The sequence below is a fragment of the Vanessa cardui genome, chromosome 3 (assembly GCF_905220365.1).
Source record: "Vanessa cardui chromosome 3, ilVanCard2.1, whole genome shotgun sequence".
NCBI classification, from domain to species: Eukaryota; Metazoa; Arthropoda; class Insecta; order Lepidoptera; family Nymphalidae; genus Vanessa; species Vanessa cardui.
Window position 1 is genome coordinate 12498388 of NC_061125.1, and position 14004 is coordinate 12512391.

Consider the following 14004-nt stretch of genomic DNA (forward strand, 5'->3'; position numbering starts at 1 on the left):
TCAGCGTTAAATAATTAGAGACACTCAGGGTATTCAAATAATTAGACGCAACCAAAAAGTCAATAATATCGGTACGAACAAAGTTTCCTTATTGTTGTCAACAATAATATACGCGCTCAAAGTCGGGACGTTTAAAATGTCATATAGATCGTCTCAGTCAAACCGCCATAAATATGGTTACAGTCACCTTGCCAATGGTATCCAAGCATTCATCCTAAAAATACGGAACACATTAGAAAAATAAACTAGCATTTTACAGAAATAAACGGCTTCCCAAACATGAAAACCTCTTTACGCCATCTAGTATTGTTTACATGTCATTCTTTTACCTGTCATTGCATGTCAATAATTATCTATAAGTTATATCAATATTGTTGGAATAAACATCTAAGCCAAATGACATATGCATCACGACTCACGTCACATAAAATCTTTAAAAAAAAGGCGGGAGTATTGTGGCAGATACATTTTTACCGCTATTATCATTTAATACGGTGTAGGTTTATGATTGTTGGTTATTTGTGTTGCAGATTTAATGTTTTCCTTTTATGATAGATTGTTTTTGTAAATTAAAGTTCATTGTTTTTTAGAGGTTAGACTATTTGTTTTCTTTTTATGTTTCCTACTTCTGGTTCTAATTTGTATTGCAAAACCATGTTTCATTTGGTCGTCCACGTCAAACAAGTGCAAATCAAGACAGAAATATAGTGCAGCGTGCTATTACTAATCGTTTTATAAACTCCAGGAGCATGTCTGAGGAATTTGGCACGTCACAAAGCACAATAAGACGACGCCTTCGAGAACATGGGTTACGCCATCGTATTCCTGCTAAAAAGCCTATATTATCACCAAGGCTTTAAAGGGCAGCGATTACAATTTGCACAAAATTATTTAAATTTCAATTTTAATAATGTGATCTTTGTAGATAAAAAAGTTTTTTGTTCGTCTGCCCAAGGACGCTTATGTCTATACCGAACGTCGAATACAAGGTACGATGAAAGAAATGTCCTCCCTAATAATCGCAGCGGTCGAATCACTTTAGGATTTTGGGGATGGATGAACTAAAACGGACCAGGAGAGCTAGTAGAGGTGGGAGGAAGAATGAATGGCCCCCGATACAAAGACATTCTCGAAAACGCTTTTCTCCTAACAGCCAAGATTTTTTTTCCTCATGAAAGGATTAAGTTTGTCCAAGATAACAGTTCCGTGCATAACTCCAGAATTGTTCAAAATTACTTGGAAGGTAATATGGACCTGGACTTAATTTCGATGCCGCCTCATAGTCCCGACCTAAACCCAATCGAAAATTTGTGGGGCAAAATGTTTCAGGTATGGGATAGTATAGATAGGGATAGACGCGAGCAAGAAGAGAAAATTTTTGTTACAATGCGGTCCAATCAATGCGAAGACGTCTTTCTGACGTAATTCTAGCAGACGGTGGCTATACACGATTTTAGTTAAACAAATAAAAATAATTAGAGCTAAAAATATTTGTTTCGTTTTACACCCAACGAAAGGTTTTAGTGTTCTGTGCGTTCGAAAGTAATTTGATCGAAAGTGCTCATTTTGTCGTTAATATGGAATATATTCATTTTTATTAGATACATAAGTAAAATTAAATACTTGTTTTAGTATAAAAAATCATATTTTTTTTTGGCATGAACATGATATAGAATAATAGATAAGCCCTCTTGCCTTATGAGATATAAATACGAATTCTCATTAATTAATGGGGTTTACATCTGTTTTCAGTAAACAGTTTGCTTACAATGTAATAATGCTTTAATTCGCAAACGATTCTCGACGATATTCGCGAAATAATAATTTCAAAATCATCAAAATTCTTATTATCTAATTATTTCGAATTTTATAAGTATTTTATTATGATGTATAAAGTGCTCCCTGAAAATTTTACTCATATAGATTTGGCTGTTTTGCGAATAAAGTATCGTAAACGACTGTGCACGATTTTTAAAAACAAGACATATGTATGACCTGAAACAATGTGCTGAAAATGAAAAGGATTGTAGTAGTTTTTATCCCTTTCATTTTATGCATAAATGTTTTAATAATAATTGATATCAGAAATTATATTTGAAATATATAGCAGTAATGTTTATTTTTCTAATGTTTTCCGTATTTTTGAACACTTAGAATGCTTGGACACCATTGGCGAGATGACTATAACCATATTTATGGCGGTTTGACTGAGACGATCTATATGACATTTTAAACGTCTCGACTTTTTAGCGCGTATATTGTTGACAACAATAAGGAAACTTTGTTCGTACCGATATTATTGACTTTATGGTTGCGTCTTATCATTTGAATACCCTGAGTGTCTCTAATTATTTGACGCTAACTGTACCTTAAATATGTTAAATGTATATAATTTGCATATGTATTAAATTTTATTAAACGATTTAATTTACATTTAAATTTGAAACTGCCTAACGCAATAATTAATTCTAAATTATATAATATATACTAACACAGCAGTCAACACGTCATAACACTTGCATAATTCATTGAGACGCTTTTATTGGCTTGATGTAATTTTATAAGTTTTCATATGTTTGTGATGTTTTCACATCGATGATGACGTTTTCTATTTCAATGCATATTAAAGGGTATTTTCACGGGTTGCGAAAATTTTTTACAAGAAAAATTAAAATGTGTTTTAAATTTAAGTAACAGATATATAGAAAAATGTTCTGCGAAATTTATTATATAGGCTGTCCCAAAATTAACGCATGATTTGAATTAAATAGAAAACGCCGTTTTTAGTCTTTTGATAGTTATATTTTTATTGACTCTTAAAGTACATAGGATAGGGTTATGTGTGGAATAACACATCGGACAAATGGCCTCCATGGCTTGGCATGCACATGCGCACTCTTTTGTTGAAATTTGATGCAGCGTTGAATCTCCTCCTTTAATGCACGGGTGGTTGTGGGCTTGTTGACATAGACTTGTGATTTCAAATAACCCTATAAAAAGAAGTCTAATGGTGTTAAATCACACGATCTAGGAGGCCAATTTTGATCACCGAAACGAGAGAGTACACGACCTGGAAATGTCTCATGCAGTAATTGAATTGTTTCACGGGCTGTTTGACATGTTTCACCGTCTTGTTGAAACCACATATTGGACACATCAATATCACCCAATTTTGGCAGAAAGAACTGTGTAATCATGTCGCGATATTGAGCACCAGTAACAGTCACTGCTTGACCAGCATCATTTTCAAAAAAAGATGGCCCAATTATGCCTCCCGCGTGACTGTATGGTGTGGAAAATCCACACCATTCATTTGTAGATGCATTTGTTTTTCGACAATCACATGTGGGTTCTCCGAACCCCAAATGCGGCAATTTTGGCGATTGACAAAGCCATCAAGATGAAAATGTGCTTCATCGCTTAGGATGATTTTGCTCGAAAAATCAGGGTCCATTTGTTGATGTTCAATAATCCATTCAACGTACTCTCTTTTCTGTGCATGGTCATGACTTGTGTGCATGGAATTTTGTAACCATGAAGACACAGATCTTTGGTGAGAATACGCTGTAGAGAGGTTCTTGAAATTAGCAATTCTGGTCCACGACGTCGAATTGAGGTTCCTGGATTGTCAGCAACACTCTCACGCACTGCTTCGACATTCACATTTGAACGGCTTGTTTTTGGACGACCAGTGTGTTTGGCGTCTCCAACGGATCCAGTCTCCTTGAATTTTTCAATTAATCTCTTCACAGTTGACGAAGTTAAAACACTATTCCGACCATATTTTGTATGAAATTTTCGAACTGCAGCCGTCAAGCTTACACTATTTTTGAAATATTCTTTAATAATGAAGACACGTTGTTTTATCGTGTAACGCTCCATTTTTAATAACCCTATACTGTTAGCTGTAAAATTGCTTTCTTTTTCAGGGTTGCCAACACTTCACTGCACAAATGGTGGCAAATTCAAATCTTGCGTTAATTTTGGGACACCTTTACAATGTCCCATACACTTGTTGGCAAGGTAAACAAAAACCATACTCCTCAAACGCAACAGCGAATGATTTAAGTTTATTGTTAATTAAATTAATTGTTAAAATAAAATGAAATTATAATAAGAATAATAGAATAAAACAATTTACTTGTTAATGTGTGTATATAATTAATTATATTAATGTATGTATGTAATCATTGATATGGTTTTCGTGTTTATAAACTTTATTATTCAAGCTATCAATTTAAAAGATGTAAACAGTAAACGTGCGTGTTTTTTTCGTTTTTGATCAAACACAAGTCACAAATTATTACATTTGTTACATATAATGTTTCATTATTAAAATATAAAATAAGTAATTTCACTTTACAGAATATTTATCATAGGAGATGAAATTAAAGCACTTCTTATATGTTTCAATTATTTATTTAAAAAATAACAGTCACTAATTAAAATGTTCACAATTCATTTTTAAATCCATAGAAATAAGAAATAATTAGCATATACTCATAATACTAGCCACAAATATAGAATAAAAACATATTAAATTAAAATAAGGAAGCCGAGGTAATGAAATGTGAAATGAAATAAAGAAGAAAGAATACTAAGAAGTCAAGAGTTAAAGTAGAGAAAGGGAGACAAGTGATACAGGTCGAGAAAAAAGATCGCGATACATTTAACGACCTCAACTTCTCTTGTTTTCAGTCAAAAAGTTATAAAATACTCTAAAATATTTAAATTCGAGTTGTTGCCTTCGAAAAAAACATCAAAATATTAACCATTAAAAAATCGTGTCAATTCTTATAATAACGTATAAATAAGTAGTCACTAAAACACAGCATTGTACATTAAACTAGTTAAGTGTAATCAATTTTTTATTGTAAAGCTAAAAATATAAAAAATATGGCAACATTAGTGTTGTTTAAATGTTTGTCGCTTTTTGTACCGCTTAATACAAATTATGTATTAACCATATCATTACAAAAATCCTTGAAGGTACATCATTAGTAACAATGTATTTGCAAGTAGTCATTCAAATCCAACACTATTTAGGGTCACAAATTTTATTGAACTACATAATTTTTTCAATTAAATTTTCTTTTTAATTATAAAGAAATCACATTTTTATTCAATAACATCTAGCTGATTTATATTACCTAATTAAAGCGTTCATATTTAGTAGAGATTTTGCAGCCTTCGAATCAGTTGGTTCTTTTTTCTTAGAAGGATCGAGCATGAAGCATTTCCAGAGACTGAAATAAAATTATATATTTACATTAGTCTAGTGTGTACTTTTTTTAATAATATTTATTTTAAATTTTTTACTATTTAATGTCACATATGATTACGACAGTTGAGTTGAGATGGCCAAGTGGTTAGAACACGTGCATCTTAACTGATGATTGCGGGTTCAAATCCAGGCAAGCACCTCTGATTCTATGCTTAATTTGTCTTTATAATTCATCTCGTGCTCTGCGGTGAAGGAAAACATCGTGAGGAAACCTGCATGTGACAAATTTAATAGAAGTTCTGCCACATGTGTATTCCACCAACCCGCATTGGAACAGCGTGTCGAAATATGTTCCAAACCTTCTCCTCAAAGGGAGAGGAGGCCTTTAGCCCAGCAGTGGGAATTTACAGGCTGTTGTTGTTGTATGATTACGAGGTCAAATAACTGCGTTAGCCAGTTAAATAAAAAAAAACTTTCAATATGAGATGATATGTATATGACGGCGCATGGTGCGCCATCTTGTTTTTCCAACCAACTGCATTCAAGATGGCTGCCTCGCTACCAGCGCCGCGACGCTTCACTAGAGCGCCGTTCGACTTCCATTGACACTCTTTTCCAGCCAGTACGAAAAACAAGATGGCGCACCATGCGCCGTCATATACAATGTTGAGAGGCAAAGGCACGGTACCGCAGCGTCTCGTCGGCGCCGGCGGACAGCACGGTGGTGCCGTCGGGCGACAGCGCGAGGTGCAGTACGCGCGCCACGTGACCGCTCAGCTCGGCCACGCGCGTCAGCGCCGGGTACTTCCACAGCACTAGTTGGTTGTGCGCGTAGCCGTGCCCCGATACCAGCTCCTTGTAATGCGTGCTCCACACTATCGAGCATACCTGCAAACAATAAGTTTATTTATTTATTTATTTAAGATTCACCAGTGGTAAATACATCAAAACGTATAGTAAGACACAAATTAGATGTAGCATCGGAAAATGCAATGGAATGAAAATAAAACCGATTACTGCCGATTTACACAACCAATAGAAATAGCTCCCTATCGCGCCATTTGACGCTATTCGTCGCTATATATTCACGTGTCAGAAAAAGCAAGTGCATGTAAAACGACGCGTCAAATTGACGAATATATTAGGTCATATGAAATTACAAGTTATTACGTTTGTGCAAAGATCATATTCGCGTGAGAAATAAATATTAATAATTTGGGATAGCGTACTCAATTCGAATTGCGTAGCTAAATACCGCAGGCCGGTGACGGGCAGCAGCGTCACCGGTGCGAGAAGCTACGCCCTGCGATCGCCAACCCGCCTGCCCAGCGTGGCGATTATGGGCACAACCTCCACATACAGCACACACGCAAGCCACGGCCCCCAGTTCCCGGCAGCCCCGCTATTCCTCGTCATGGTGGCGACGATGGTAACGGCGGGACGGGGGGTGCTAAGAATCACCGGGCTACGGGAGGCCACCACAACCGACTGACCCTTGCGACGTACAACAGACGCACGCTACGGCTTGACTCGCATCTAGCGCAACTTGAGGTAGAACTTGGGAAAATTAGGTGGCACATATTAGGGCTATGTGAAGTCCGTAGAGAGGGAGAGGACACCGTAACCCTCGAATCAGGCCACCTAATGTACTTCCGAGAGGGTGACCAACAATCCCAAGGTGGCGTTGGGTTTCTGGTAAATAAGTCCCTAGTTGACAACGTGGTGGAAATCTCCAGTGTGTCGAACAGGGTAGCGTACCTCATTATAAAGCTCACCGAGAGGTACAGCCTCAAGGTGGTGCAAGCGTACGCACCGACCTCGACACACTCGGACGATGAAGTGGAAGAATTATTCGATGACATATCGAGGGCCCTCCACTTCACCACGAAAACCCACTACAACGTTGTCATGGGGGACTTCAACGCTAAAGTGGGAGTACAGAACTGCAGCGAATCGGTAGTAGGACCCCATGGACTTGGAAGCAGGAATCATAGGGGGCAAATGCTTGTCAACTTCCTCGAACGGGAGGGGCTCTTCTTGATGAACTCCTTCTTCAAGAAGCAGCCGCAAAGGAAGTGGACGTGGCAAAGCCCCGACACTATGACGAAAAACGAGATCGACTTCATAATGACGGACAAGAGGCATATATTCAGAGACGTCTCAGTGATTAACAGGTTCAATACCGGTAGTGATCACCGACTCCTCCGAGGCTCTCTGAATATCAATTTTAAGGCCGAGCGCGCCCGTCTGATGAAGTCCACGCTCCGACCAAAGCTGCTCCAAGCCATTGCGGGATCTGAAACATTCCAGTCAATCCTGGAGAACCGATTCGCTGCCGTGGAAACCACAACGGACGTAAACCAGAACCTCGAAAATGTAGTTCGAATTCTCAGGGAAGAAGGCACGAGATATTGTGGCATGCAGCGTAAGGGCAGGAAGTCGAACCTTTCGGAAGAGACTTTGGGGCTCATGAAGAAACGACGTGAAAACCCACCTGTCACTTCGCCAGAGAAACGGCAATTAAACCAAGAGATCAGCAGGCGCGTACGACACGACCTCCGTTGCTCCAATACTCTTGCAATAAAAAGAGCTATTGAGCAGAATCGGGGGTCTAAGGTGTTCGTACAATCTCTTGGAAGGAGCCACCTGACGAAGTTGACCACAGCAAGTGGAGAAGTCGTTTCTTCTAAGCCGGCAGTACTTTCGGAAGTAGAGGACTTCTACGGCCGGTTATACGCATCGCATGCATCTCGACCTGATCCCGAAAATGAGGATCCTAGAGCTACATTAACACGCCATTTCTCCGAAGACCTGCCTGAAGTCAGTATTGGCGAAATCGAGACTGCTCTTGGACAGCTTAAAAATGGAAAAGCCCCTGGAGAGGACGGCGTTACCACAGAGCTATTAAAAGCGGGAGGTAAACCGGTACTTAGGGAACTTCAGACGCTTTTTAACTCTGTCCTCTTCGAAGGGAGAACTCCGGAGGCGTGGAGTAGGAGTGTGGTCGTCCTGTTCTTCAAAAAGGGAGACAAAACCCTGCTGAAGAACTATCGTCCCATATCCCTACTGAGCCATGTCTATAAGCTGTTTTCAAGAGTGATCACGAACCGTCTTGCGCGAAGATTCGACGAATTCCAACCCCCGGAGCAGGCCGGGTTTCGGACCGGATACGGCACCATAGACCACATCCATACAGTGCGGCAGATTATACAGAAGTCCCATGAGTATAATCGGCCCCTGTGTCTTGCATTCGTGGACTATGAGAAGGCCTTTGACTCGGTTGAAATCTGGGCTGTTCTGGAGTCCCTGCAGCGTTGCCAAGTTGATTGGCGATACATCCAAGTGATGAGATGTCTCTACGAAGCTGCCACCATGTCCGTCCGAGTACAAAATCAGCAAACAAATCCCATACCATTGCATCGAGGAGTGAGACAAGGGGACGTTATTTCCCCCAAATTGTTCACTAATGCAATGGAGGATATGTTCAAGACGCTGAACTGGAAAGGACGTGGCATTAACATCAATGGCGAATACATCTCTCACTTGAGATTCGCAGACGACATCGTCATCGTGGCAGAAACGCTGCAGGACCTACAACAAATGCTGAACGAGCTGGCTGATTCTTCTGTGCGTATCGGCCTACGGATGAACTTGGATAAAACCAAGGTCATGTTCAATGAACATGTTCTACCGGAACCGACTACGATACACGGTACCGTTCTCGAAGTTGTTCAAAAATATGTCTACCTCGGGCAGACTCTGCGATTAGGTAGAAACAACCTTGAGGACGAGGTGAATAGAAGAATTCAGCTGGGTTGGGCAGCGTTTGGGAAGTTACGTCGAATCCTAACATCGTCGATCCCACAGTGCCTTAAGACGAAAGTCTTCAATCAGTACCCGTCATGACATACGGAGCCGAAACGTGGACACTCACGACAAGGCTGGTCCACCAACTTAAAGTCGCTCAGCGTGCTATGGAAAGGGCTATGCTCGGCGTTTCTTTGAGGGATCGCATCAGAAATGAGGTTATCCGTCAAAGAACCAAAGTCATCGACATAGCCCACCGGATTAGTAAGCTGAAGTGGCAGTGGGCTGGTCATATTTGTCGTAGAACCGACAACCGTTGGGGAAAACGTGTTCTAGAGTGGAGACCGCGTCTCGGCAAACGTAGTGTAGGACGTCCTCAGGCACGGTGGAGTGACGATATACGCAAGGCGGCAGGCAGGAGCTGGATGCGAGTAGCCGGAGAAAGACCACAGTGGCGTGCACTGGGAGAGGCCTATGTCCAACAGTGGACAAAAATAGGCTGTTGATGGTGATGATGAAGTACTCAATTCGGATGTGATCGGTTTTACGAATTTTGCCGATGTGACATCTAAGTTGTGTCGTACTATACAAAGGTATACAATTTTAATACAACTTAAAACTAAATGCATTACCTATTAAGGTGAATACCACTTGCAAAGATACAGTTGGAGATGACAAACTTACAAATAATTAATTGTTAGTAAATCAAGGTTAATTAAAAATGACAAGAATTAACAATATTAGTAAAATAATAACATAAAAACATAAAAATTAAATTAAAAAAATTGTGTTAAATAAAGTTCACATATGTTTTTTTTTAAATTCATTTTAGAATGGTAGTTTTACATTCCTTCTCTTGTAGTTATATCTTTAGTTACTTCTTCCTCACAACACACTGCTTTTTGCCGTTAAGGCTTCTCCTTTTTAAAGGTAAAAAGAGCTTATTACACCAGGCTGCTCTTATGTGAGTTGGTAATGTGTGACTATTTAATTGCAATAAGATTGCACAGACAGGTTTATCACCGAATACGAAAGGATTTACAAAAACATATTAAGCCCTGGAAAATTCAGTGGTTCTTGTCTGGGTCAGAACTCATAATATAGTTATATATTATAAATGTTGATCCTTATCTTTTCGAATAAGTATTAAATTATAGACTTATTACGATTCGCGCGATTTACAATTTTTTTTAATATTAGAATGTTACCTGCGACTTAGTATCTACAGTGTTCACATTGGTCCCAGTATTAACATTCCAGATGCGTATAGTTCTGTCGGCAGTACCACCGCCCGAAGCCAGGATGCCGGCACTCCATGGACACCATGCTAGACCTTTAACAGCTGCCAAGTGTTGACTGGAAATAATTTTCTTTATTATTATATTATTCATTTAGCTAAAATAAATACAGAGACCTATATTTCCATTATCAATACTATTCAATTGTCTTCTATAACTTATTATAATAATGATTGATAATTAATTATCATAAGTATGCTTGATTAGTTTTGAAGTTGTAGTTAACATTGATTTTATAATTATGCTTGATTACTTTCGAAGTTGTAGTTTACATTGAAGTTTTAATGGTCCCTTACTTACTAAATAAGACCCTTATTGCCTCTGTTTTTATATCTTTGGCCAGTTTTTGCCAATAAAAATTATGGAAGAATTCTTTGAACTTGTAAACTGATTCAAAGTGATCCCTTTTTTATTTTAGATATGATTATTAAATTATTTACTTACTTGAAAGAGTACAGATACTGTGGTTGAGAGTAGTGCTGGCCCTGGTTAACTGGCCAAATATTCAGCAGATTATCGTTACCACCGGAGGCTAAATATTTACCATCTGGTGACCATTTTAGACCACATATCTAAAAAACAAATTATTTCTGTTAAATAATGTAACAATGTTAATTAATATTGCATGTATAAAACTAGAATTTATTGAGATGATGATGATGCAGTTCTGAAGAAGTGATTCTCAACAGAGACTTCATAACTACAAAGAAAATATTACAAAGGCGCATGCGCATAAACGCTGTATCACTTCCGTACTTATTTCTATAGCTTAAACCTTACTCGAGAATACATGACAGCCGCATTTGCAAGTAGTTTAATACAATGAAAATAAAGGAGAGGTAAAAATGTATGTTCTGCTCTTACCTCTTGCGTGTGCGCAGCAAACGACGCCACTGCGTGGTCGCGTTGCCGCACATCATGATGTACGATATTGCCGTCACGTGCGCCACTAGACACCACATACAGGTTCCAGGCAAGCGAACCCACCCGACCAGTGTGTCCATCCATTATCTGGATATTAAAAGAACTTAAGCTGTTTCACTATAGTAACATACCTATATACAAATGTCAAAAGCCTTTTTAAATTTGATTTTCGACCTGATTTTGGTAGCAATTAATTTAAATAAAAACAATGTATGGAACTGGGAGAGGCGTATGTCCAGCAGTGGACAAAAATAGGCTGTTGATGATGATGATGATGATGAATGTATGGAATATAACTAAACTAACTCGCAATCTTTTGATCTTTTCACAATCCCACAGTTCAACTGTAGCCGCAGAGGTACCAACTGCTAAATGAGAACCACCTCCCTGCACCCATGCAACCGAGCAAACGGTTTCCGATCCTTCCAATGTCAGGAGCTGTTCAATTTGGCCAGTTCCAGCATTCCATAAATATACTGAGTTACCTAAAGCAACAGCTAGTATATTGGATGCACTCCAGTCAACTAAGTTAAGATCTGAAATTAAAACATTATCATAATAACTTTTGTTTTTGGCTTACGAACTGAGTTGGTATAGTATCTAGAACATTCGAACATTATTAACTGTAGTTTGCCTAATTTTTGTTCTTGGCTTGGCAGTAAAAAATCTACATGAGCAAACAGTATAAACCCCAAGCTGATAAGAACAGGTTTTTTACTTTACTGATATTAACTTAAAAAGAATTGATATTTATAGATAAATTCAATTTGTATATGTTTGGAATCAATGTAATTGATCTTGTACAACAATAAACAAAATTAATTAGTAAAGTTTATAGTTATATAAAAATAATTTTAAATATAAGTAATATTTTACTTACAATAATCGTCCAGAATGTCAGGTGCATCCAAAATTCTGTCTGGTGCCTGTGGAATGTATCTCGTTGTATTTTTTACCGTTGATGGTACTTTCGCCTGTTGAAAGATAATTACACAATTTGTTTATCATAAACAAAGAACATTTTTTATTTAAATAATAATTTATTTTTCAATGTCCTTCTATTTCTAATTTTAATTTTCTTTTCTGTCTAATAGATAAATAAAAATACCTGTGAGTATACTACTCTAAGCCTGTTCTGGTACCCTTCAGGAGCAGCGGGAGCCTTACAAGTATATTGCAAGAGTCGGCCTGGCTCAGTATCAGTAAGTGCACGGCCAATAGCTTCACTGGCAGCTGTTTGAGCAACAATTTCTTCACCTTTGTCATCTTCCCGACTTAACTGTATGAAAAAAGATTTTTCTTACTTCAAAAATTGTTTATGACTGCATGATAAAAATATGAAGTAAATTTACTTGTAATTGTAAATTACACATAGGTAATTACATAAAACATCACTGAAATTTCTGAACTTTATTGTTTGATAATATAACTGAATATACTTATACTCACCATATAATGACATAAATCAAAATTTGAGTTACTTCTTGAAGGGATAAATCTATCTGCTTTGTTCGGAGTCTTTGAAGCTTTGTTTGGTGTAGGTGTCGTTGATCGACCTACGATTAAGAAAAAAAGATTTAATCAATGAATCAAGATATCTTAAGTAAAACGTTATTTAGATTGTAAGCTCACCTGGTGATTTGTTTTTCGACGGAGTTTTCTTGCCTTTTTTGTTTTCATTTCTAGGTGGTGTTTTGTTATTGGATAAAACATTGTTATAACTTTGATTACTAGAAACTGACAACTTTTGCATAGATTGATTACACGAACTTAAGTTTATATTTGATATATTTTTAAAAGATGTACTTAAAGATGGATTTAGATTTTCATTATTACTCTTTTTAACCCATCGCTGTAGTGGCCCACGAGTTATGGGCCCGTCTATTGTCGCTAAACTATTTAATTCATTGAGGTAGTTAAACTGTGCCATATTTAATTTCTTGTACTGAATACCGGTACAAAATATATCACGTTTAAAACACAAGCACAATGCAAACGGTTAAAATTATTTTTCAGTCATTTAAATCAACAATATTTTCAAAATTCTTTCAGTCTTAACTCGTCTTTAAAAGTTCAAACATAATTTGACAATTGTTCAAAAATTCGTTAAAATTTGAAATCAATCAGTGGAGGGAGAAACTGTGTTGCTAGATTAAAAATAGGAACTATTAGGCTTCATACACACTATGAAGGTCTTTATTTTTGAAATATAATTTATAATTAATGCATGAATGAATTCTTAAACTATAGTGTTTCGGTTTGAAAATGCAAAGTATTAAGACGATGGAAACTTAATTTTCGTTATTTTAGTTACGAAACAAACGTATATGTTAAAGTTATTCAGACGAAAAAACAAAACATTTAGGCAAATGCGTTATAGATAATGCGTCTTTGTAAAATAAAATTGTCTTAAGCACAATCAAGGTACTGTTCTTTTGAAAATTAAAATAGAATTCTGTTAGGATGTACAGTCGCCAAGATATTTAAAATTTAGTGTCCGACCGAAGTCTCGGTTTCGGCCGAGTTTCGGCCAAGAATCAAGTTTCGGCGGCAGTTTCGGTTTCGGCTAAAATGGGCCGAAACTTTTGCCGAAACCGATTTCGGAAATTGTCGTGTATGCTCGCCTAACTTCTCACGGCAACGCTTTGGCGGCCGCTGGCGGCTCTGTTCGATAATTGTCGCACGCCGTTCATTACCTTACGTTGTATAGGTAAAGTTATTTCATTCTAATGATCTGTTGATGTATTTTTG

The 14004-nt window shown here is 37.6% G+C and overlaps 1 protein-coding gene across 1 annotated transcript; it reads right to left on the minus strand.

Annotated features, from left to right (window-relative positions):
* Positions 1-4452: 4452 nt before the first annotated feature.
* Positions 4453-13352, minus strand: LOC124543920 (cell division cycle protein 20 homolog). Its single transcript, XM_047122247.1, has 10 exons — positions 12886-13352; positions 12703-12809; positions 12362-12532; positions 12134-12227; positions 11560-11789; positions 11194-11340; positions 10774-10901; positions 10240-10387; positions 5913-6112; positions 4453-5246 (listed from the first exon to the last, which is right to left on the minus strand). Exons 1-10 carry the CDS (start codon positions 13181-13183, stop codon positions 5147-5149), a joined length of 1623 nt encoding a protein of 540 aa, XP_046978203.1. The 5' UTR covers positions 13184-13352; the 3' UTR covers positions 4453-5146.
* Positions 13353-14004: the final 652 nt, after the last annotated feature.